We start from the raw sequence: 24059 nt of genomic DNA on the forward strand, positions 1-24059 counted from the left end.
GCTGGGGGTCTGAGATCCAGGCAGGGCTGAGTCTGGGAGGCTGAGATCCAGGCAGGGCTGAGTCTGGGAGGCTGAGATCCAGGCAGGGCTGAGGCTGGGGGTCTGAGATCCAGGCAGGGCTGAGTCTGGGAAGCTGAGATCCAGGCTTTACCTCCTCAAACACCCCGCGTGCAAATACACTGACATTCTGAGTTCCTGGGGGTCAGGGTTCGAGCGTGTGAGGTTGGGGTTGGGGGCAGGGAAGGGCACACAATTCAGCTCATAATGGGAAAAAACTCAGAAAACGGACCATAGTCCAGCAGCTTCCTTGGCATTAACGAGCGTCGTTCCGATCGGGACTGTGCGTTCGATCATTACCGTGAACGGCTGTTTACAAAGTCAAACCAAACGGTCTAAAATGTATCCAGAGGAAACCACACGGCAACGTGTCCCCCGCCCTCAGCACCAACTCAGCCTCCGCACGTCGGGCCCTGACTACGTTCCAGCAAAGCTTTTTTTTGTTTGTTTTTTAATAAATACCTTTTTTTTTTTTTTTTAATGTAAACTTGAAAAAAAAAAAATCTGTGAAATCCCCGGCACGGAGGGACGGCGCCCTGCCCCCGCCCGGCCCCGGATTCGCGGCGAAAAAGAGGAACCTTTCACAACCTTTGTGTGTTTAATTAAATCTGCAGATGACGGCTTGCCGTTTCGGGCAGGCGGCTGGGTCCCCTGGGGGGCCGGGGACCGTGTCGACGTTGCTGGGGGGCGGGTGTCGCGGACGGACCGCCACGGGGTCCTTTCTCTGAAGGGACCGCCGCCCGTGCACCAGCGTAAGGGTCCCCACCACAGGCCGCTCAGAGCAGCTCCGCGAGGACAGCTCGCCCAGGACCGTCACTGTAAGTCACGGGACCCGAGGAGGGGGGCACACAAGCCTGGGTCATGCCGAGGGCCCCCCCCCCCCGTCCCCCAGGGAGGCAGGACAAATCCCGGGTGAGGGAATCAGCCGTCCACCTAAAGATGCTGCTGGGTCTCGGGGCTGGTGGTCAGCTGCCTTGGGGGCGTGGGCTGCGAGAACCTTGGCCGCCCCCGTGTCCTACCCACGATGTATGGGGTGCACGGGGGGAACGCAGAGCCCGCCGCAGGGTCCCAGGCCTCGGGTGGAGGGCCCGCGGGTGTCAGGGCTCCACAGAAACCCCTCGTCCTCACACGTCTCGGGACACGCAAACCAGACAATGGCTCAGTGTGTCGTGGGTTTTAATGCAACTCCCCTGGCCGGCGCCCGGCGTCCGTCCGCCGGCCGGTGTGGTCTAGCCGGGTTGCCGAGACCGCTCCGGCCCTCCCGACACGCGAGCTCGCGGTCTCATCCCGGCGTCTCTGGGATGAGATGTTGGAGCTGCACACCTGCCTTCGGTGCTTTCTTTTTCTCTTCTTCTTTTGGTTACGGTTTCACAGGGGTGGGGGCCCGTTGTTCTGGGTTGCTCCGCGTTGTCGTTGGCACGGACGGAGGGCGGACGGCCACGCGGGCCCCTGTCACCAGGGTTCCGTGCAGGGACTCGGTGACCTCCGACAAGGCAGGCGCTGTTGCGTCGGGCTACCGTGGAATGACTGTGTGTCGGCCGAGGCAGCAGCCGCGGTGTCCCCGGCTCAAATCTGCCTCCTCTGCCATTCTGTCCCCCAACGGGGTGCACGCCGGCTCCTAATGGGTGAGGAACAGCTCTTGGGGTGGCACACAATAGACACTTGACTCAAGGTGGACATTGTCTAACTGGGTACTTACGGATTTCAGGACAGCTTCAGGCACGGCTGGATCCAGGAGCGTAAATGTTGTCAGCTCCTGCTCTCTCTCGCTCTCTCTTTCCCGTGCCCTGTTTTAGCTCCGCCTTCCTTGGCTCCCCCCACCCCTCAACTGTGGGTTTAGGGTCTCTGGCAGAAGTCTGTTCACCCTGTGTGCAAGGAAAGACATTCCCTGGCAGGCTGAACCCCGTCTTTGGAAAGCAGAACTCAGAGGGACCAGCCTGTCTGGATGGTTGTGTTGCTCATACCAGGGTCAGATGAGGCTAAGCCTTGGGGAAGTCCCCAGGAGCTCAGTGTTGGGACTCTGGGGCGGGACTCGCGGGGGCCGCATCTCGCGCGTGTGGGGCGCACAGTCCTGTGGACCACAAAGGTCAGAGTGACTGCAGGGGAGGAAAGGGGGCTGGACACCAGGCTCTGCTGCAGCAGGGGGACAGCAGGGCAGGGGCTGGACACGGCAGGGGACAGCACAGGGGAGAAGACAGTGCAGGCTGCACGGTCAGCGGAACGGCAGGCCGCGTCCGAGGAGCCGGGGCAGGAGCCCCAGGGTGCAGGAGGGGCTCTGGGTGGACACGTGCACCGACCCCTCCGTCCTTCCGTTCACGCGTCCACACGTTCACGCCGCCTTCACGGGCCGCGTCCTCCGTCCTCCGTCCCTCCTCTCGCTCATCCGTGCGCCCGTGCGTCCCTCTGTGCGCGGACGGGGACCTCCGTGTGCCGTTCACTCCCTCCGTCTGCGTTGCAGGAGGACGCCTATGTGTCCGGGTCTAAGCGCAGGACAGAGCTGTGCGTCGCCCAGGCCTGGCCTGGAGGACTGCGGCCCTCGCCGACCCCAGACAGCGGTCTCGGTGCCCTGCCCTGAGATGCGCGCAGGTGCTCTGAGAGGCCTGGGTGCTTGCTGGTCAGCGGGCAAAGACCAGCAAAGTGGGCGCGATCCCGCAGGCCTCTGCCAGTCCGAGGGGCAAGGGGCTGCACTGACAGACACCCGGACGGGTCACGACGGGGACACTCGGGGAGCAGGCGGGCTCGGCCAAGCCATTCTGCTTCTGCGTGAACCGAGGGGCTCCTGGAGGGCTGCCCAGACAGGGGACGCTGCCGACACCCTCTCTCTCTTCTGTCGCTGTGTTCTGGCGTGTGTCCATGCCTGAGACTCACAGCCCCAAACAGCAGGTGTCACCTCACCTGGGGGATCACGGCCGACGGTCTCCAGTGAGGACAGCTCCGTGCATGAGGGAAAGCCACGGCTGGTCATACGTGGTGCAGGCCACGGTCTCGGGCCAACCCCCTCTGCTCCTCAGCACACAGCGTGGCCCCAGACACGGGGACAACAGACGCTGAGATGGGACAGCTAGACCCAGGGCAGGAGCAGGGCTCACCCAGAAACACCACAGACATGGTCCGAAGGCTCGGGGATGCTCGGCCCAAGCCTTCCCGTCCCCCCGGGGGATGCGAGCCAGAGAGAAACTGTCTGCGGCCTCGGGACAGAAGGAAATGAAAACAGTAGGAGCCTCTGGGAACTCTGAACCCACAAACGCCGGCTTCCCGGGGAAAGTGTCAGGTCATGAGTGAAGGTGGTCGTTGTCACCCCTTCCTCTTTACCCAGGTCCCGCTGCGGGTGTAAAGGGCCGTGGAAACCACAGGCCAGCAGACGTGGGTGGCCGGCTGCGGACACCCCACCAGTGACCCAAAGGGCGGGGACGCCGGAGACAAAGGAGGGAATTCTCAGAAGCTGGGGTGAGCAGTCAGCCAGGAGGACATGAGGGCGTGAGAGCCCAGTAGGACATGGGGAAGCTCAGCAGAAACATCTTCAGGCTTTCTCCCGCCGGGGTCTCTGAGGCCTTCATTTTTATGGACCTATAATTCACATAGCACACAAGCAAGTAAATAATTCAGGGGGCCTTTGGTCCATTCACCATCTCATGTGACCACTGCCTCTACCTGGTTCCAGAAGACTCTCGCTGCCCCACAAGGAGACCCCAGCCCCACAGGGCAGTCCCTTCCCGTGCTTTCTGTGCAGCCCCAAGGGACCAGCAATCGGCTTTCTCTCAGTGGGTTTCCCGTTCTGGACGTCTCCCATAAATAGAGTCACACAGAATGTGGCCTTTGGTGTCGGCGTCTCTCTGGAAGCGTCGTGTTTCAAGATCCGATAACGTGGTGGCAGGTGTTGGAACGTGACTCTTTTTTCATGGTTGAGTAATATTCCGTTGCAGGCATGGACCGTCTTCTGCTTCTGCATCCACCTGTCGATAGAAAGTTGGGTTGTCTCTACCGTTTGGTTGCTTTGAATAGTGCTGTTATCACATGCGTGTCCATGCTTGTGTGTGGATGTGGATCTTCGTTTCTCTTGGGGTTTACCCGGGACAGAATGGCTAAGTGAGAGACAGAGAAATGAACAGATACATAGAGATGATCAGATAAATGGATGGATGAATGGATGGATGGATGGATGGATATGATGGATAATCAGATGATGGATGGATGGATGGTTGGATGGATGGATGGATGGATGGATGGATGGATGGTTGGATGGATGGATGGATGGATGGATATGATGGATAATCAGATGATGGATGGATGGATAGATAGAATGATGAATGATGGGTGGTTGGAGATGGATACAGAGATACACAGACACATAGATTGGGTGGGTGGATGGATGGATGAATGGATGGGTAATGGATTGATGGATAGAGATAGACAGATGATAGATAGATAGATAACAGATATAAATGGGTAGGTGCATGGACAGTCTAGATAGTGAGTGGGAACATCACATGGCATATTTGCCCCTCTATTGCCTCATTTCAATGCACGGCTGACCATCCTACTTGGGGAAGAACTCACGTGTGCATTGTAGCCTCCTTCAGAAGGAACCAGCCTTGCCGACAGCTTCATTCGGGACTCTTGGCCTCCAGAGCTGGGACAGAGAAAGCTTCCATTGTTTTAAGGCCCCAATTTGTGGTCATGTGTTGTCATAGTCATAGGAAAGCAATACTGTCCCATCTCCCATGGTGGAAACTGGGCTCACAGAGGGAAGTCCCTGGATGGGGCCATCCATCTCCCACTAAAGGAGCTGGGACTTGAACTCACGTCTTGCTAACCAACCCCTCACCCCACCACCAAGGCTAGGCTGCTCATCACCAGGCCATCACGCCTCCATGGACACACGGTAGGGCAGGCCATCAATTTCGCACGGAAAAAAAATGTAAATGGGTCCATTTAGGGGATTTCCTCCTGCCCCAAGTCACCAGTTTTCCTTTCATTCATTTCAAGACACTGCTTCCTTGATGAAACAGTAAAGTGAACATCTAACTTCATATCCATTTGAACCGTGGATGGGGCCTTGGAGTAGACGGGTTTCAGTGAACAAGCAAGGTCTTTCTTGAGCAAGATCATGAATTGTGCATTGACACAAGGCAGACAAAGGGAGATCCTTGAGGCAAATGCGCTTCCCCTTCTCATCCATGTCTCTAAACCATCCCTCCACCTATCTGTCTGTATCTCTCATCTACACATCTACCTATCCCCATCATCCATCCATCACCTTTCTAGCCATCTGTCCATCTATCTATCTCATATCTGTCCATCCATCCATCTGCCCATCTGTCTATGTAGATCTACCTATGTACCCATCCATCCGTTCATGGATCCATCTGTCCATCTCTATCTGTTATCTATCTATCCATACTTATGTATCTATCTATCCATCTATCATATGTATCCATCCATCCATCCATCCATCCGTCTGTCTGTATATATCTGTTATCTGTCTATCCATCCATCATCCATCCATCCATCCATCCATCCATCCATCCATTCATCTGTCCATATATATGTATCTATCTATCTGTTATTTATCTATCCATCCATCACTCATCCATTCATCCTACATCTATCTGTTTTCTATCTACCAATCTATCATCTATCAGTCTGTCTATCCATCCATCCATTTATCTATCCACCTACTCACCTGTATTTCCTTATCTGCGTATCCATGATGTATCATCTATCATCCATCACATATCTACCTACCCATATATGTATCTACCATCTATCTGTCTACCAGCCACCAATCTTCTGTCTATGCATCCATCCATCGAACTGTATCTATCATCCATTTACCTATCTGTCTAACCTTATACTCCATCAGCCATCTACGTGTCTCTATTATCTATATATTGATCTGCACACATACAAGCTCCTTTTTTTAAAAGACCCTTCTCTGGACCCCAAGCCCTGCCTGGCATGACCTGGAGATGCACCTCTATCTGTCTTCATCAGCATGTTAGGGGAGTTCTTCCCATCCACAAGAGAGAGGCTTAAACACCATCTGGAAAGCAGGGAAATGTGCATACCCAGGGCATGTCCCACTGAAGGGCTCCTGTCCCTGGGTGTTTCAATCAAGAGAACGAGGGAAAGTGCCCGTCACATTCAAGCAGTTGTGAGACTATCGCGATGCCTTGGCTTCTCCTCAGACGTGCCTTGGACCATTTTCGGTTTGGCAGCTTTGCAGGACATGTTGGTAGAAACTGGATGGGCACCACGAACCCCGTGGTGGCTCAACTATTAAGTGGCATCACAATCTATTGACCTACAGAAGAGATCTGAATCAAGGTCTTTGAGCGGAGGAGAGCTTTAGTTTGTTGCCTGTGGACCCGCTCACCCCCTCTCTGCTTCCACTCCTTCTGCAAACCTCTCCAACGTATTCACGCCGTTCTGGTTCCGTGGTGGTGGAGGGGCCTGAAATTCCTGTTATGCGCCGCCTGCCAACTGCTACTTCCCGGCAGGTCCCCAACCCCCAGGCCGGCTGGGTTTTCTTTCACAGAATGGCTGTTCACGTTAATTAATGCGTGCCTCTGGTCACTTCCTGCCTCACAGACGGAGCCTGCTTTGGCTGTGACGGAACTGCTCAGGAACATGTGCGTAGGGGGTGCAGCTTGAAAAATGGAAAAAAAAAAAACAAAAACGAACAAGAACCACCAACGATGTCACGCCAACAGAAAGCAAGGGACTTGTTGCATTTCAGAGATTCTGGTCTCTGGTTGGCGAGGGAGCCCTTTGCGCGTGTCCCACTCTGGGAAAAAGACAGAGGAGGCAAGGAACCGCGAACTCGGCTGCCGTCTAGCAGGAGGCGGCGATTAAAATCTGCACACGCCCCACCGGCGTTTAGACTGACAATGGCATGCAAATCACCCATAATTTACAGCGCACCTGGGTTGTGCAATGCAGAGGGAAATAGAACAGAGAGTGATAAGACCATCACGTGCCCATGTGTGCTTAGCGGGAAGGGTTCTTGCACTGTGATCTGAGCAGACAGACGGCCCCCCGTCTTCCACCGCTAGCTTCGCCCACCAGCTGTCCCCATGACTGCGGCTCAGCCCCTCTCTGAAGTCTGAGAACACACTGTTCGCTCAGAGGCGATGCAGCAGTAACGTGAGACTCGGGTCTGCAGAGATCAGGGACCTTGAAGCGTGGAGGTATTGGCGGTACCCTGTCACCCTTGAAGACGCAGTGACAGGTGCAAAGTGGCCAGGAGGCCCCCAGTGATGCAAACTCCCACTTAGGAAGGCCCCGTGTGGACCGAGAACCATTCCCCAGCCTTACCAGACTTTGCCGTTGGCGGTGTTTTTAGACCCCAGTCATTTCGATACCTGTCTCGTGGCATCTCACTGTGGGGCTAACGTGCATTTTTCTGAGGACACGCCACGGGTGGGACCTCTCAGTAGGCTTTGTGACATCCCTATGTCTTCTTTGGCGAGTTATGGGTTCTGACCTTTAGCCCATGATTCATATGGGGCTGGTTGTTCTCTCGTATAGTTGAGTTTTAACAATTCTTTGTAAATTTTAGATATATAGATGTGTGTGTGTGTTTATACAACTATACATATTTTTTACTTCTGTCTCTGGCAGATACCTCCTCTCACTCTGGCTTGTACTCACGTGGTCTCGACATTGTCTTTTCCAAACCAAAAGTTTTTAAGTTTGATGAATTCCGACGTATCCATTCTTTTGTTCATGCATCGTGCCTTTGGCGATCTAAGAAGTGATCCCTGGGCCTAAGGTTATCTAGATTCTGTTCTGTGTTAATTTGGAGGCATTTTATAGTTTCACATTTTACACTAAAGTCTGTGACCCACTTTGAGTTCTTTTGAGTCTGTGTCTAGATTCTTAGTTTTTTGGGTTTTGGGGGGGGGGGTTTTGTTGGTTGGTTTGTTTTTGGGGGTTTTGTATATGGATGTCCAGTTGTTCTAGTAGCATCTGTTGAAGAAATTATCTTTGGTCCAGGTTACTGCCCTTGCCTTTTTTGTCAGAGTTCAGTTGACTATTCTTACGGGGCTGTTCCTGGGGTCTCGTGGCATGCCCTGGGTCCGTTTCTCCACCGTTCGGCTAATACCGTGTTGTCTTCATTGCTGTAGCTTTATAGGAAGTCATGAATCCTGCTCGTGTTGGTCAGCCCTCCAACCTCTACCGGGTTGATTATTCTCATCTTTTGTCCCTCTAGGTCAACTCTCAGAGCAGTTGGTCAACATCCCAACATCTCGTCAGGAGGTGTTGGGATTGGAGGAATCTCTCCCCTAGGCCCACACAGGTCATGACCTATTAAGGCAATGGCTTGGAACCCCAGTTGGGGGAGCAGTCAAGCTCCGATGGGTGAGTGAGGTCAGGGATCTCTCGGGTACCATTTCTTTCTGATTTTACGTTGCATTTTCTTAGATCCCATCACTCATACCTTCACTCAGCAGACAGCTGGCCTGGGTTAAGAGCAGGCATGATGACATGAGTGTCCTGACAATTATGAGACAGCTTGGGCAACAGCCTGAGGATGGCAACTGGAAACTAAAGACCTGTGAAAGCCCTCCAAAAAGAGGGGAGAGAATGTTCTGTGGTTACTGTGTGGAGAAGATAGAAGGTCGTGTATACCTAAGGGAGGTGTAAAAATACAGAACGCCTCATGGGAAAGATCTTGTGGCATAAAGACATAAAATGGTAATGCAACATGGAACACCACCAACGGAATTTCAAGTTGGGTGGGTGGATGGATGGATGAGTCGGTGGCTGGACAGATGGACAGATGGACAGATGGATGGATAAGTAGATGGATGGATGGATGTAGATAGATAGATAGATATGATGGATGGATGGATGGATAGATGGATGGACAGATGGACAGATGGGCAAATGAGTGGATAAGTAGATGGATGGATGCATATAGACAGATAGATAGATATGATGGATGGATGCATGGGTGGATGATAGATGGTAGATAATAGATGAACAGATAGATAAACTGATACAGATAAATGGGTGTCTGGATGGATAGATTGATAAATAGATACATACATAGAGAGATGATAGAAAGATAGATGATATGGATGGATGGATGGATGGATGGATGGATGGATGATAGATGATACATAATGGATGAACAGATAGATAAACTGATACAGATAGGCAGGTGGACAGATAAATGGGTGGATGGATGGATAGATCAATACACACATGCATAGATGATAGGTAGATGATATGGATGGATGGATGGATTCATAGATAGATAGAGAGATAGATAGATAGATAATATGGATGGATGGGTGGGTGGATGGAGAGAAGAAGGGAGACTGGGACTTTCAGATGGATGGATAGACAGATAGATAGATAGATGACCCTGGGGTGGCATGTCCTATGCACTGCAGGATGTTGAGCAGCACCCCTGGTCTCCATACACCAGACAGCAGTATCATTCCCATCCACACCCAGTGGTGACCACCAAAACTGTCTCCAGATGTCATCAAATGTCCCCTGGTGGGTCTAGCAAAGTATCCCAGGGGAGAACCCTTACCCCCAGGTGATGTATATTGTCCCTCCCCCGCCCCCGTACCATCTAGACGACTTGTCCTTTTTCTAAATCAATGATCAAAATGTTTCTGTCCTGTTCCATGCAGATCCTGAACCTGCTGGTGGCTCCTCACGTCTCTCTGTTTCCCTTGACTCCTACCCTTTCCATGCCTTATCTTTTCTCGGAGGCTCTTCCCTTTCTTTAATGTACACGGATCACGGTTCCTATCATTTCTTTAGCTTGATGGAGTCTGTCAACGAAACCCCTTCCCTCCTTTTTTGCATATTAGCTTCCCAGAAATTTTCTGTATCAAATTACCCCAAACTGGAGGCTGAGACAAGATATATGTATTCTCCCTTATCTCTGGGGACCAGAGTCTGAGACCAAGGTGCCAGCAGGACTGGTTCCCTCCAGAGCATCTCGGGGAGAGTCTGTTCCATACCTCTTCTGTCTTCAAGTGGTTGCTGGCAGTCCTGGGTGTTCCTTGACTTGTAGGAACATCACCTCTGTCTCTGTCTCTGCCTCCATCTCCATGTGGCCTCCTCCCCGTGTGCCTGCCTGTGTCCAAATGTCTCCTTTCTGTAAGGACGCCAGGTGCACTGGAGTCAGGTCCCATCCTGTTCCAGAAATAACTCTTCAGAATTTAACAACTTACACAGTCTCTATTTCTAACTGAGGTCACATTCTGAGGTATGGGGAATTGGGACAACATACAAATTTGGGGGAGGCACAACTTAGCCCGTGGCAACCACACACTTTCTTGTGTCTTTGGTGAGCTGCCCACAGTTGACCAGAAAACCCAATGCAGCTTCCTGTCTGGGTCGCTTCACAAACGTTGCTCACGTCCTGCCGCTGTGGGCAAGAAGGCGGTCCCTCAGACCAGGCTGGTGATGGGGTACACAGCTCCCTGGAGCTTATGAGTCAATGGCCAGAACTTCTGGGTGTCACGGTCAGATTACAAACCATAGTCTTGCTTCCTCTATGTCTGCAGGTTGGGCATCCTGGGGAGTCCTCTCTCCAAGGAGGTCCCTCGGCACTAGCAGGGGTCTCCCTGTACTCGGGAGCTTTGCCCTGGGATGAGTGAGGGTCGGCAGCTGCTGGCTACAGGGAGGGTCTCAGGGGGGTGGCGCTCCTGCTGATGACATCCCAAGACAAGGCAGTCCCGGTGGATGCTTAATGGGTTCTGTTTGTTCATGGAAGACGGGGGACCCAGGAAATGCTACAAACAGCTCTTACGAATGTTCTCCTCCTGGACACCTCCTGCAGTGGGCTGAATGGGGGTCCCCAAAACATATATCCCCCAGAACCTAGGAATGGGGTTTGCCTGGAAATACGGTCTTTGCAGATAGGATTCATGAAGGAGCCAAGATGCATTCATTCTTGATCAGGGTGGCCCTACATCTAATGACAGCAGGCCTTATAAGATGCAGAAGAGGAGACACAGACACAGAGGAGAAGCCACATGTGGACGGATGCAGGATTGGGAGGCATGCGGCCACCAGCCCAGAGACGCCTGGAGCCCCCAAAGCTGGAAGGGGCAGGAAGGACCCTCTCCTGGCGCCTCTGGAGGGAGCTCGGCTCTGCCCCACCTGCAGTGGTCCTGCGCTGCCTGGATGTCGGACTTCTGGTCTCCAGAGCTGGGGAAGGATGCATCCTTGGGACTTTAACTCCCCCGCTCGTGGTCACTTATCAGGACTGCTCCAGGACACGCATGCAGTAATGGACTAGCTAACCACGTTGACAGAGCACAGCACACCTTACAACGTGTCTTCTCTTCCTTGGGTCACACCACACCACAGCAAGCCTCTGAGGACAGTTGAGGAGGAGACTGGAGGTCCGGGTGGAGACACCACCCTGGGCACTCTCCGTGCTGCGAGGCACCAGTGCTTCCCATGTCTGGTGGCAATTGCGCCAAGCTCAGCTCGACCCAGGATCAGTCTGGTGATCAAGACCCCAAGAGAAGCAGAATCTTGCCCGTGCCATGCTCATGGCAGGGCTGCCTGGAGCTCAGCCCATGCGTGCCCCATGACTAAACGTTCTCCTACGTGACAAAAGACATTTCCCATCTGCATTCTCCAACAGCACCGTGTCTCCAAAGTCATGGCATTTTGTGCGGGGTTGCCGGACTCTCCCGGGGCCGCCATAACAAAGCATCACAAAAGCCCAAGACCCCCAGAAGGGAGACCAGCCCACAGTGCCGGGGCCCGGCTCGTGGCCTCCTGTCCCCACAGGAAGCTCAGCACCTGGAACAGCCCCCAGCAGGCAGGAAACAGGAATTGTGACCCTGAGAGAAGACGCCGGGGACACAGAAGGACCCCCGTGCTCAGCCTTCAAGTGGGGGGCCCGATGCCGGGTGCACAATCCATAGCATTGTTCACAATCGCCAAAAAGCAGAAACAACCCAACTGTCCATCCACGGAGGGACAGAGGAACCCCATGGGGGCCCATCCAAGGGGGGAACAGGCCTCAGCCATGAAAAGGACCAAAGGCCTAACACCTGTCGACCCATGAATGGAACTTGAAGTCACGATGGTCAAGCAGACGCCGAAAGCCACAGACAGCGCGATCCCACGTCCCTGAAATGTTCCCGACAGGCTCGTCCGCAGAGACAGGAACTGGGTGCACGGTGACCCCGGGGTCTCAGATCGGGGAGGCGTGGGGCCAGGTGTGACGGTCCTGCGGTGCGCAGGATTTCCCCTAGGGCCGCTCAGAACGTCGTGGGACGGCTTTACGCCGACGTCTGCACATCTCTGAGTGTCTTCAGAAACCACAGAACTGTCCACTGTAAACGGCTGTACCTTGACAGTATGTAAATCACGCATCAGAAGAGCTGTGAGGAGCCGTCCCGGCGAGGACAGCAGTGGCCCGCCGTGCCCTCGGACCAGCCCGCGCTTCCTGGGAGGCGGAGGAGGGCGCCGGGCTCCCCGGGCCGCGTCCCTCTCATAACAGCTTCGTTCAAACCACAAGCGCGCGTTTCAGAACAGCCCGGGCTGCCAGAGCTGATTTCTTTATTAATCACCCGTGGCGCTCAGCAGACGCCTCCAGGGGGGCCGCCGCCGGGGCTCGTGGAGTGCAGACGGGGCTGAGTGCCCTCCTGGGGTGACTCACGGGGGACGCGGGGGCCGACGGGCCCAGGGGCCTGCACTGTGGAGCATCTGCTCCCGCCGTCCCCCGTCACACGCGCCTGCTTTCCACCCTGATGCACACCATGCAAATGCGCGCGGTAACAAGCGGCCATCTGGACGGGGGACAATGGACGCCCACGTCCCTTGGTCTGTTAGCGGAACAGGAAACAGTTTCCCCCCATGCCGCCCCATGCCGCCCCATGCTGGGAAGACCACGGCACGTGCATGGGACATGTGCTTTCCTGCGTATCCTCGTGGGCACCAGGACGTCCCCTCACGGGCAGTGGACATGTCCCCAAGATGCCCACGTCCCCCAAGCACAAAGCAGCATCCTTGCTCACGCTCTGCACCCGGCATGTTCTGGGTGTCTGCTCTTCCCCACGTGTGTCCCTCCGTGGCATCCCAGGAGATCCCAAGGAGCACGGATCCCTCTGGCTCCTGACACCCCGCGTGGACCCAGGCAGCCCCAGGGTGACTGTGCAATGCACACCTGAGCGTACGTGAGAAGAGCAGAAAGCACCAAGCTCAACGTGGAACCCGGGGCCATTTTTAAAACCGGTTGGAGGAACCTTCCGGATGCCGGTGGCAGATGGCAATACCTCAAGGCAGGAAGAAACACCCGCTTGGGGCCACAGGTTGAGATATGCAAAGGCTTTGAAGATGGCGTGTCGGCCTCTCTGGAACACGGACCCTGCACGTCCTGCCGGTGGACACCCCTAGAACGGCGTCCCCTAGGACGAAACGGCCGACACCCAGACTAGCTGGTGTCCTTGCTGTAAGGCCAGCCAGGGGCCCGAGAGCATCTTTGGGGCTCCCGTCCATAAATGGGAGGCCTGAGCTATGGAGAAGCCACCCTTAGCCCCACACCCTGCTCTCAGGAGCCCCCACATCGTGCAAAAGGGGAGTCCACAGCCTCAGCCCCCTGCAGAACAGCAAGCAGGAATCCACGTCCGGATCACAAGCCAGCGAGGTCAGGGAAAGCGGCCTCGGCCCCAGCAGCTCGAGTCCCAAGCCCTCCTCCTGCGGGGCACTGTCCAGCTTCCAGGGAAAGACCCACTGATTTTTACTTGAGACGGTCTGCACAGCAGCAGCAGGCCCGGGCTCCTGAGGACAGAACCGGTCAGAACCGGAACAGTTTGCTGGCCGTCCAGGCCTGAGGCCATCGGTCAGTATCCTGGTGGAGAGGCTCACGCACTGGGCCCATCCAAACCCCTGCTCTAACGAGTCCCTCTTGCAACCTCTGAGCTCCCATCTGTAAGATGAGACCCTGTTGCCCACCTCACCACCTCTGGGCATGGTAGCAGGGACCACAGAATGGGCGAGGGGCAGTGTGCCGTGGGAGCCGGCCATGCAGAGGAGCTGGTGTGACCCATGGGATCACAAGAGCTCCCGTGCAATCACAGGGTGAGTGGGGCCAGAAGCAACAGCCAGAGGCCATCAGTATAATGGGTGGTGGGACCAGCAGTAATGACCTGAGGCCATCAGTATAGTGACTGGAGGGGCCAGCAGAAATGGTCTGAAGTCACCAGCATAATGGATGGTGGAGGCAGCAGCAATGGTCTGAGGCCATCAGTATAACGGGTGGTGGGGCCAGCAGCAATGGTCTGAGGCCATCAGTATAGTGACTGGAGGGGCCAGCAGAAATGGTCTGAAGTCAACAGTATAATGGATGGTGGAGGCAGCAGCAATGGTCTGAGGCCATCAGGCTGGAGGGGTCAGCAGCAATGGCCTGGGGCCATCAGCATAACATCTGGAGGGGCCAGCAGCAACAGCTGGGGGCCTTCACTATAATGGCTGGAGGGGCCAGCAACAATGGCCTGGGGCCGTCAGTATAATGGCAGCAATGGCCTGAGGCCATCAGCATAACATCTGGAGAGGCCAGCAGCAACAGCCTGGGGCCATCACTATAATGGCTGGAGGGGCCAGCAGCAATGGACTAAGGCCGTCAGTGTAGCTGGAGCACGGCCAGCAGCTATGGTCTGAGGCCATCAGTATACTGGATGGGTCAGCTCAAGCCACTATCACAGAATCACGCCGACGGGCAGGACGGCTTCACCGACACTCATTTCTCGTAGATGGACGGGTTCTGGGAGACCCTCTCCTCCTGGCCTGCAGACGGCCCCATGTCCCCAAGGAGCCATGGTGTGCCGGCTGCACCGTCAACTCAACGTCACATGTCACCCTCCCTGAAGACACCCTAAAGATGTGTCCTCGAGCCCCCACTAAACGTCTTCTGCTGAACCCAAGCCAGGCTGCCCCATGCAGGCACTGTCTCCGAAACCCAGAAAAGGCACACACGGTGCTCTCTCTCTTCCCCCCGACTTTCAACGTTTGACGGCTTTTTTCCAGCACTCGAAAGTGGAGAAGCTAGATATGGTCCAGGCGGACGCAGGGGAGAAGGAAACCGCTAAAGCAATCCCCCCAGACTGTTTAAACCAAAGGAAACACCTCGACTTTCAGGGAGGGGTGCGAGGGACGGGCGGCCAGCAGCCGGGTGTACAGCTTTGCACACTTGTCCGTGGGAGCGGAAGAGCCCGGGCTGGGCGGTCCGCAGAAGAATCGCGAGTTCCGTTCCAGCAGCAGCGGGAGACGGCTCTCACCGGCTGCGTCCAATGTGGTTTCCAGATTGCAGGCGGATTCCTGGAGACCCGCTCGCCCTCGGTCCTTCCACCACGCTTCAAACCAGCTGCAAAGGGGGCAGGGGAGCGGGTTTCCAGGGTCCCCCGCGGGGATTCCAGCCCACGTTCCTGGGTGTCTACAAGGCCAAGCCGCGTCTCTCTGCACCAGGTCCCGCTGGGCCAGGCCCCGCTTGCACACGTGGACACAGATAACTAAGACGTGGGAAGGGGGTCCTACATTCCACTCACACATCATGAAATTCCTCCAGGGCAGAGAGCAACATCTGCAGAGAACCCCCCCGGGTCCGTCTCCATCCGTGTCTCTACAGACGCTCCAAGGGGCAGGGCTGACCGGAGTAAACCACGCAGGGATTTTCGTCAGAGAAAATGTGTGGCCCAGGACAAACAGGGGAGGCCGTCGGGAAAAGCAGCACATGTCTGAGCCTCATGCACATGAGGGAGATATCGGGACGCGTGGAGCAGGCACCCTGATTGCCGAGGTCCCTGTGGGCTGTGCACCACGCCTGGGGCCAAATACACCATCAGAGGAGACCCCATCCCCCAGGAGAAGCACCTGTGTCCTGACAAGGAGCAGGCCAGGGGCTGGGCCTCTGCACATTCCTGGGGATGGAGGTCAGAGGCCGGAGCTGGTGCCCCACCACGCCACTGCCTGTGAGAGCACATGTGAGGGACCTACAGTCTCTTAAGATGAGAATCGGCACAAACGGAAGGAACAGCTAGTAGTTACCTCCCGGCCGCCATGAGGTCCCTCGGCGACCTGTCCATCATCCTTGTAGGAGCGAGCGTTCTGCAGAGAAACAGGAGACGTATGTCCATCTGTGGCTGCACATCATCTAGATGTTCGTGTATGAACGCAGTAGGGTGTGTGCAGCACAGAACATGTACGTGCACATATAAACAATACACATATGTCCGTGCACATGTATGCACGTGTACACCTATTGCATGCATGTATATGACCACATATGCATACAGGTCCATCTGTGCACGTGTGCATGTAAGTGCGCATGTGCACACATCCGTGCTTAACACCTCCATTCATGTGGACATGCACAGGGGACGTCATGTCACAGAACACGCGTGTGTGTAGTGTGCGCATCTGTACATGTAGGACGCGTACACAGGATACACACGTGTGTGCATATATATACACACATGAGAGGTTACATGTGCGTGAATCCATTCAAGTGTGTGTATATACGCAGGAAGACCTGTACACAATGCACATCCTGCGTGTGTGCATGTATGTATAAACGTGTGTATGCCACAGAGCGCACACGATGCTGTGTGCATGTGTCTACACGCGTACCCATATGTGCAGCAGGACAAGAACTCTAGATGTTGTGTGTGCAAACATATATGTAATAGAAAACACATGCGTGTGCACATGAGATAGAATGCACACAGGATAGCATGTATGTGTGAACACATCCATGCATTTCTATGAAGTAGCATTCATGTGCTATAGAAGGACCATGTACATAGGCAACAGGATAAACATGGTCTGTGTGTAGGTACATATACAATACATGCAATGCATTGCATGCACGATTGGACATGGTTGCGTACACATACATGTGCATAAATCTAGTAACGGAACATGTATGTGTATATATTGTATAAACACACATGCATGTATAGATGGAGACACACACACAAATTTACACCAAGGAATTGGGCTCCCAGGAAGGCGGGGCTGGTGAGCCTAGAATCTGCAAGGCAGGGGGGCAGGCTGGAGACTCAGGAGAGACCTGACCCCACAAAAACCTCAGAGTTTCCTTTTTCAGGCCTTCCCCTGATTAGACAAGGCCCACCGCAGGACAGAGCATCATGTCTTTACTTCAAGGCAGCTGCTTGGCTCCAGAGCCGCACCTAGGAAACCCCTTCACAGACACCCTCGCAGGCATACCCCGCTGGATCAGTGGGGACCCATGGCGCAGACAACCTGTACCTCCCGCAGCCAGACCTCCGCCCCCAGCAGCCCTGCCTGATAGGCCCCCGATCACAGACAGGGCACAGACGGGGCCTGACCGGGGTCCCCTGGCCCTGGACCACAATAAATAAATCATATCCCTGTTTTCGAAAAACTTGGATAAGCAAAATGCCCAGAGTTTGCCATGTGCTCCCCTCCTGGTGTGTATTCTGACAGGTACGGACCCCACCCCCACCCCCAGCCCATAGCCAGGGGGGAAAGGCACAGGACCTGAGTTGAGAAATCAAGAGAACAAAGCAGCGGTAAGACCCAGATGGTAAGGTGGACACCAGTCAGGCACTCTGTTTGCCCCAGCTGGACAGGTCTGCCCCCTTGGGCATCTGGCTTCCTGGACCTGAGAAGGCGCTGGGGTTTTGAAACCACACCGGAGGCGTCTGTGTCTGGTCTGGTCGCGGGGACAGGTGCATACGTGCTGTATCTTGAAACAAGCGCGTGGGTGTTGTTACCTTGAAGCGGAGATGTGAAACAGCTGTGTGGCAGATGGGCACGCGATTCCCTCCACCCGTGGCCATGCCCTTTGTTGGATGGGGAGCGGGGGCTGCGGGGCCTTTGGTGAGGGAGCAGGGGATTTCCTGCTTGGTCTGCGTGGAGCCCGCCCAGAGCCCTCATCAGAGCCTCCAAAGTTTCATCCTCTCTGCAATGGACACCCCAAGATTAGGGCCTCAGATGCAGGTGAGCGGACCCGGGGTGTCCAAGCGCGAAACAGAAGAAAGCAGGAGGCCAGGAACAGGTGACCTGGGCGGAGATGCTGGGACGTTCGTGGTTGCCGACACAGCGCCCTCGTGAGGCGAGGTAGAGCACCAGCGAGAGTCAGGAGGGCCTGGGGTCGCCTCCTCCACCTTCCAGGGGTCCCGGAGAAACTTGCGCGGCTGGAAGCCCCCGGCTTGCGCCTCCGTAAGTCTGTAACCCCCCAACCGTGTGGCGCGCCTCCTCTTGCGTCCTCCTGGCCCCAACGATAAAGCCGCTGCGCCGTAGCTTGCAGCACGCTCCCTGCGCGTCCCAGTAGCAGGACGGGAGGGACTGTCCGAGTCCTGCGCCTTTGCAGGGTGTAGCGCGCATCCGCTCAGCTCCGTGACCCAGGGGGACCACAGCCGGTGCGCACAAGGGTGCGGGACTGCTGGGGAGGCCAGAGAGGGAGGCGCGCAGGGAGTCCCGCCCTGCTCCCCTCCTCACCTGAGCGCCCCTTGCCTTCCAGACCCGCGCGAGCGCGGGAGCAGCCGCGCCAGGATGGATATGAACATGACCCGGCCGGACAACGCCACCATCGTGATGCTGCGCGACCCGACCATCGCGGTGGTCCTGCCCGTCGTGTACTCGCTGGTGGCGCTGGTCAGCATCCCGGGCAACCTCTTCTCCCTGTGGGTCCTGTGCTGCCACATCGGGCCCAAGTCCCCGTCGGTCATCTTCATGATCAACCTGAGCGTCACGGACCTGATGCTGGCCTGCGTGCTCCCTTTCCAGATCTACTACCACTGCAACGGGAACCACTGGGTGTTCGGGGAGCTGCTGTGCAACGTGGTCACCGTGGCCTTCTACGCCAACATGTACTCGTCCATCCTCACCATGACGTGCATCAGCGTGGAGCGCTTTCTGGGCGTGGTGTACCCGCTGGCCTCCGCGCGCTGGCGCCGGCGCCGCTACGCCGTGGCCGCCTGCGTCTGCGTCTGGCTGCTGCTGCTGGCCGCGCTGTCCCCGCTGGCGCGCACCGACCTCACCTACACTGTGGAGGCGCTGGGCATCGTCACCTGCTTCGACGTGCTCAAGTCCACCATGCTGCCCAGCGTGGCCATGTGGGCCATCTTCCTCTTCACGCTGTTCATCGTGCTGTTCTTCATCCCCTTCGTGGTCACCGTGGCCTGCTACACGGCCACCATCCTGACGCTGCTGCGCGCCTCTGACCCGCACGGCCGCGGCCAGCGGCGCCGCGCGGTGAGCCTGGCCGTCGTGGTGCTGCTGGCCTTCGTCACCTGCTTTGCGCCCAACAACTTCGTGCTGCTGGTGCACATGGTCAGCCGCCTGTTCCTGGGCGGCAGCTACTACCACGTGTACAAGCTCACGCTCTGCCTCAGCTGCGTGAACAACTGCCTGGACCCCTTCGTGTACTACTTTGCGTCCCGCGAGTTCCAGCTGCGGCTGCGGCGCTATCTGGGCTACGGGCGGCTGCAGGCCTGCGGCCAGGACGCGCGCAGGGATGCCCTCTTCTCTGCCCGGACGCTGTCGGCGCGCTCCATGTCCAGCGGCCACGGCGAGGGGCTGGACGGCCCCAGCCGGCCCTGCCTCCAGAGGCAGGAGAGCGTGTTCTGAGCCCCCCACCGCCAGAGTGGGGGTGGGGGAACGGCTGGGGACGGAAGGGTCGGCCCTTCCCCGCCGGCCTACCTGCTGCTCCTACTGCCATGTCCGCCGCGGTGCACACGGAGAGGGTCCCCAGATGGGCCTGCTGCTCCTAGGACGCATCCGCCCGGTGCGCACAGAGAAGGTCCCCAGATGGGCCTGCTGCTCCTACAACGCATCCGCCACGGTGCACACGGAGAGGGTCCCCAGATGGGCCTGCTGCTCCTAGGACGCATCCTCCGGTGCGCACAGAGAGGGTCTCCAAGTGGGCTTGAGTCTGGTGTCCCAACACAGCCGCAGAGCAACAAGAGGGAACACCCCGTGGTGTAACAGGACCGGACACAGCGGGCCAGGCCGACTGGTCCTGCTCCCTGAGGATGACGACCCAACCTGACCGAACATCCAGCCAGCCCAGCTGAGACCCCATCGACCCCCTACACCCGCCTGCCTTGTTCTCTGTGCCTCCTGCTCGGGGACGCTGGGGACACATGCTGCTCCCCAGCCTAGCAGCGCCTAGACTTGCTGTTCCTACCAGCCTCGGTCACTGTCTGTGCTGGGATGTACCCCGGCCAGAGCAGACGGGCCTCTCTGGCCTCTGTTTTCCCAGACCTCACAGGCTCCCCTGCACCCCATGTCACCCGGTCCCCACAGGAGCAACCGTTGCAAGGCTTCCAAAGCGTTTGGTCACTCTGGTTCCTCCAGCTGCACAATCTACAAAAATGTCATGAGTCACAAGGTCCAGACGGGAAGGACATCCGTCCCGAAGGTGTAGGTCAGGCCCCCCACGCGGGTGGAGGGTCTCCAAGGCCCATGAGACGCTGCTGAGGCTGAGCACTGTGAAAGACAATGGCCATCCGCACCTTCTGCCGGGCTCCTGGACATGGTTCCGGGTCCAGCTGGCCCCGAGGTGCCCTCTGGCTCGTTCTTGGCCTCCTGCTCCCAGCCGAGAGCCCCTGAGTCACAAGCAAGGCCTCTCGGCATGTGAGGTGGGCTTGCGCACCTATCCTGACCCATGGGACCCTCTGGGATCTGGACACCCCGCAAGACCATGGACCACAGAAGCCTGGGGAAGGATCAGCGCCTGGGACCCCTTTGTGCCTGTCGGCTGCCTCTTTATATGGGCAGGGGCATCCTTGTGTCTTCCTGAGCCCAGGGCACATCTGGACCAGCCCTGACTCGTGTGCTGCTTCGGGAAGACAAGGAACCCCATCCCCGGGGGGTCTGGGGTGCCAAAACAGTGGGTTTCCAGGAGCCCAGGATTTGCCGGAAACAGCAAAGTTGGGTACTTTATTCAGCAAAAATGGCATGCACGGCCCGGACTCCGGGACCTCTGGGGAGGAGCGGCTGCATAGCAGACAGCGTCCCCACGGCAGGTTCCAAGTACAGGTGGAGAGTGATAGCTGCTGCCCATGGACCCCTGAGGGGAGGGGGAGCCTGGTCCTGGTGTCATTGCTTAGGAAGGAAAACAGACACAGCTGTCTTCGAGCGAACAGTGACCCCAAGCCCGTGTCCACCCAGGACCTCAGAACGTGACTTGCTGGGTCAGGGTGACCCTCAATCCAACGACAGGTGTCCTTGTAAGAGACAGAAGAGGAGACAGATGCAGAGGAGAAGGCACGTGAGGACGGAGGCAGAGATGGGAGGGATGTGGTCACCAGCCCAGGGACGCCGGGAGCCCCAGAAGCTGGAAGAAGCAAGAAGAACCCTGCCTCGGAGCCTCAGGAGGGAGCCCAGCCCTGCCCCGCCTGGATCTCAGCAGCCCTGCCCCGCCTGGATCTCGGACTGGTCTCCAGAGCTGGGAGGGAATGAATCCTGGTGGGTTTAAGTCTCCAGTTTGCAATGGCCTCCCCAGCACGCTGCATCTGGGCCACTCTGAAATTGCAACTTGGGTCATGGGACCCAATCTCTTAGCATGCAGGGCTCTCGGGACCCCTGCAGGGTCTGCCCTCGTGAGGCCATGGAGCTGCCCCGAGAGTCCCCAACACACGGCCCCAGAGATTTCCAACACCGCCAATGCCTTTCTGCACACCGTCTCCAGATTTTTAGTTCCGGAACGGGCCTCCCAGGCGGACGGGGTGGGTGCTGCCATCTCCGGGGCCCCAAAGCTAGAGGCTCCCCAAGGCGACTTGCAGAGAGAAGGCCTGAGTCCCAGCGGGCACTCCCCACCCACAGGCTCCTCAGTCCTCCAGACCACGTGGCCGAGAGGTGACTTCTCTCCTCTTCCGCGTACACAGTGACGTCCACGCGTGGAATCTGAAAACAACGCTGAGGGCCACACTTCACAGGGACGCCTGCCCCCGGAGTAACTACTCGGTTCCAGCTGCCCATTATGTGCCGTGCACCCCAGAGGTTAGTGTATACCCTGGGGACCCCAACACCAGCCTCTGGAGGCTCCAGTCCCCCTCCCTGGGCGTGGTCTTAGAATGAAACCCAATTTTGTAGGTTTGCCTCGTGCCCGTGCTTGTCTGGGGTGTGCAGAGGCACGTGCAGGGGGAAAGCAGGTGAGTGCATGCTACGCTCGCCCTTGGGAACGGAGAGTCAGCCTTCGGGGTCCCCTCGACAGTCTGGGATTACACATAGTCACTGTCCACCGCCTTGCAGCAGGAACGTCCCCACAGGGGACAGCACCTGAGCACATGAGTGCTGAATGCCCAGGTGCGTGCATGGAACTCAAAGTCACCACAGGAACCTTCCGAGACACCGCTTGAGACTCACCTGGAGAAGGATTTACCTGAGGGCACACAGGTGGCTCCAAAAAGGCTGGCCCGAGGGACCCGAACTCCGAAAGGCAAGAGCCCCGACCCGCCGCTCTTCTCGACTCTCCCAAACCCAAACCCTAGAAAGCAACGTCGAGGCAGCAGCCGCGTGCCGAGTTGGAAATCCTGAGCCAGCAAGACGCCCCCAGCCACGCTCTGGGCGTGGGCCTCGGTGCATCTGGTGCACAAAAGCTGTGAAAAACCTCAAACCAGCCGCACAGAACACGCCGGCGGCCCGTGAGAAGCCGCACACCCCGATTCTGGAGGAAGTCTGTCTACGTGATCTCCTCCTCCGCGGGATGTCAGGCCTCTGGAACCCTCGGGGGACCGAGGGGACTGTCAGCGGGGTCAGTGCCCAGCCAGCGGGCAGATCTCAGCGTGGGGTGTTGGCGGGAAGGTGGGGGTTGCGATCACACCGGGTCCTTCTTGTTGCTGCGAATCCCAGTGCACGGGTCCCTGCTTCATGCCTCCGTGTCTGTCCTATCGTCTGAAATCCCAGGGCTGGCCTGGCTTCTAGTTCCACACGCAAATAAGGTGTGCTCTGTGCATGTGTGTGCGTGTGCATGTGCGTGTGGGTTCCCCAGAAACCCGACCTGTTCTCCTGTTAAGCAGCCAATAAAAGTAGACACGTGCATGGGTGCATCCAGGTGTGAACTTTTTAAAAAGCTGAGGCACCGGGATTCAGCCGTTGATTGCATGCGGCGAGCCAGAGGCAGCCTGAGACATAGGACCCTGGACGCCAACCCTGAGTTTTCCCCCACGCAGAAGGGGAACTGCACGTCTCGTTCTGGCCTCCGAGACCCCGGCTTTCCAAAGACACGTACCATCTCCCTTTGAAGCTCACGCTGAAGCCGGGCGCTGGGGTCTGCAACGGCCAGACTCCCCACGGAGCGTGGATTCGGGTTCCTGGGAGGCACACGGCACGCATCGGGGCAGCGCGCCACGGACGGGGCGTGCGGTGGAATCAGGGATTTGTTGCCTGAGATGATGGAGCTTTTGAAAAGAAATGCTTTTTTGTAAGACGTACGCGTGTACAGACTCGTGTGTCCGACGGTATGGTGTCTGATGCTTTGCTTAAAATGCTGGAACAAACAGAGGTACACCCACGTTTGCATGCACCATATATATCCATATGCACGCAGGTTTGTGTGCATCTATTCGTGTGTGCACACACGCATGCAAAAGTGCACACAACGTACCCATATGCACACATGTAGGCATCTGTCCGTCCGTGCACACATGCACACACCCGTCCATGCACACGATGTATCCACAGGCACACATGAATACATATGGGCGTCCATGCGTATACACACACACGTACACATGTACACACGTGGGCATGCGTACATGGGGGAGAAAACAGGAGAAGGCTGACCCCTGGTCATGCCTGAAGCTGGGGGAAGGGGCCGGGACTTCCGTTCTATAACGCTCTGTCCTTCAAGCCTATGTGACCACACCTGTACTTTAACAAAACGAGGCATCTCGGGAAATGTCCCACAGGGACATCGACTTCTGCCCAGTGGCTCCTCTCCAAACTGCGGAACGTACAAGGAGCAAACGTTCCCAACCCCGCTGTTCTGTTTTTTGGGTTTTTTTGTTTGTTTGTTT

The 24059-nt window shown here is 56.7% G+C and overlaps 1 protein-coding gene across 8 annotated transcripts in view; it reads left to right on the forward strand.

Annotated features, from left to right (window-relative positions):
* Window positions 1-24059, forward strand: part of P2RY8 (P2Y receptor family member 8) — a 44308-nt gene that overhangs the window by 19254 nt on the left and 995 nt on the right. For 3 of the 8 annotated variants that reach the window (XM_059384929.1, XM_059384931.1, XM_059384936.1), the window contains exon 2: window positions 18557-23464. In XM_059384929.1, coding sequence (XP_059240912.1) covers window positions 18589-19665 — 1077 coding nt within the window. In that variant the 5' untranslated portion in view covers window positions 18557-18588 and the 3' untranslated portion in view covers window positions 19666-23464. Of the gene's footprint in view, window positions 1-650; window positions 876-17670; window positions 18154-18556; window positions 23465-24059 lie in introns of those variants that run through there. The other 5 variants (XM_059384933.1, XM_059384937.1, XM_059384930.1 and 2 more) reach the window with 5 other exon arrangements.

Source organism: Mustela nigripes, chromosome X, assembly GCF_022355385.1.
Source record: "Mustela nigripes isolate SB6536 chromosome X, MUSNIG.SB6536, whole genome shotgun sequence".
NCBI classification, from domain to species: Eukaryota; Metazoa; Chordata; class Mammalia; order Carnivora; family Mustelidae; genus Mustela; species Mustela nigripes.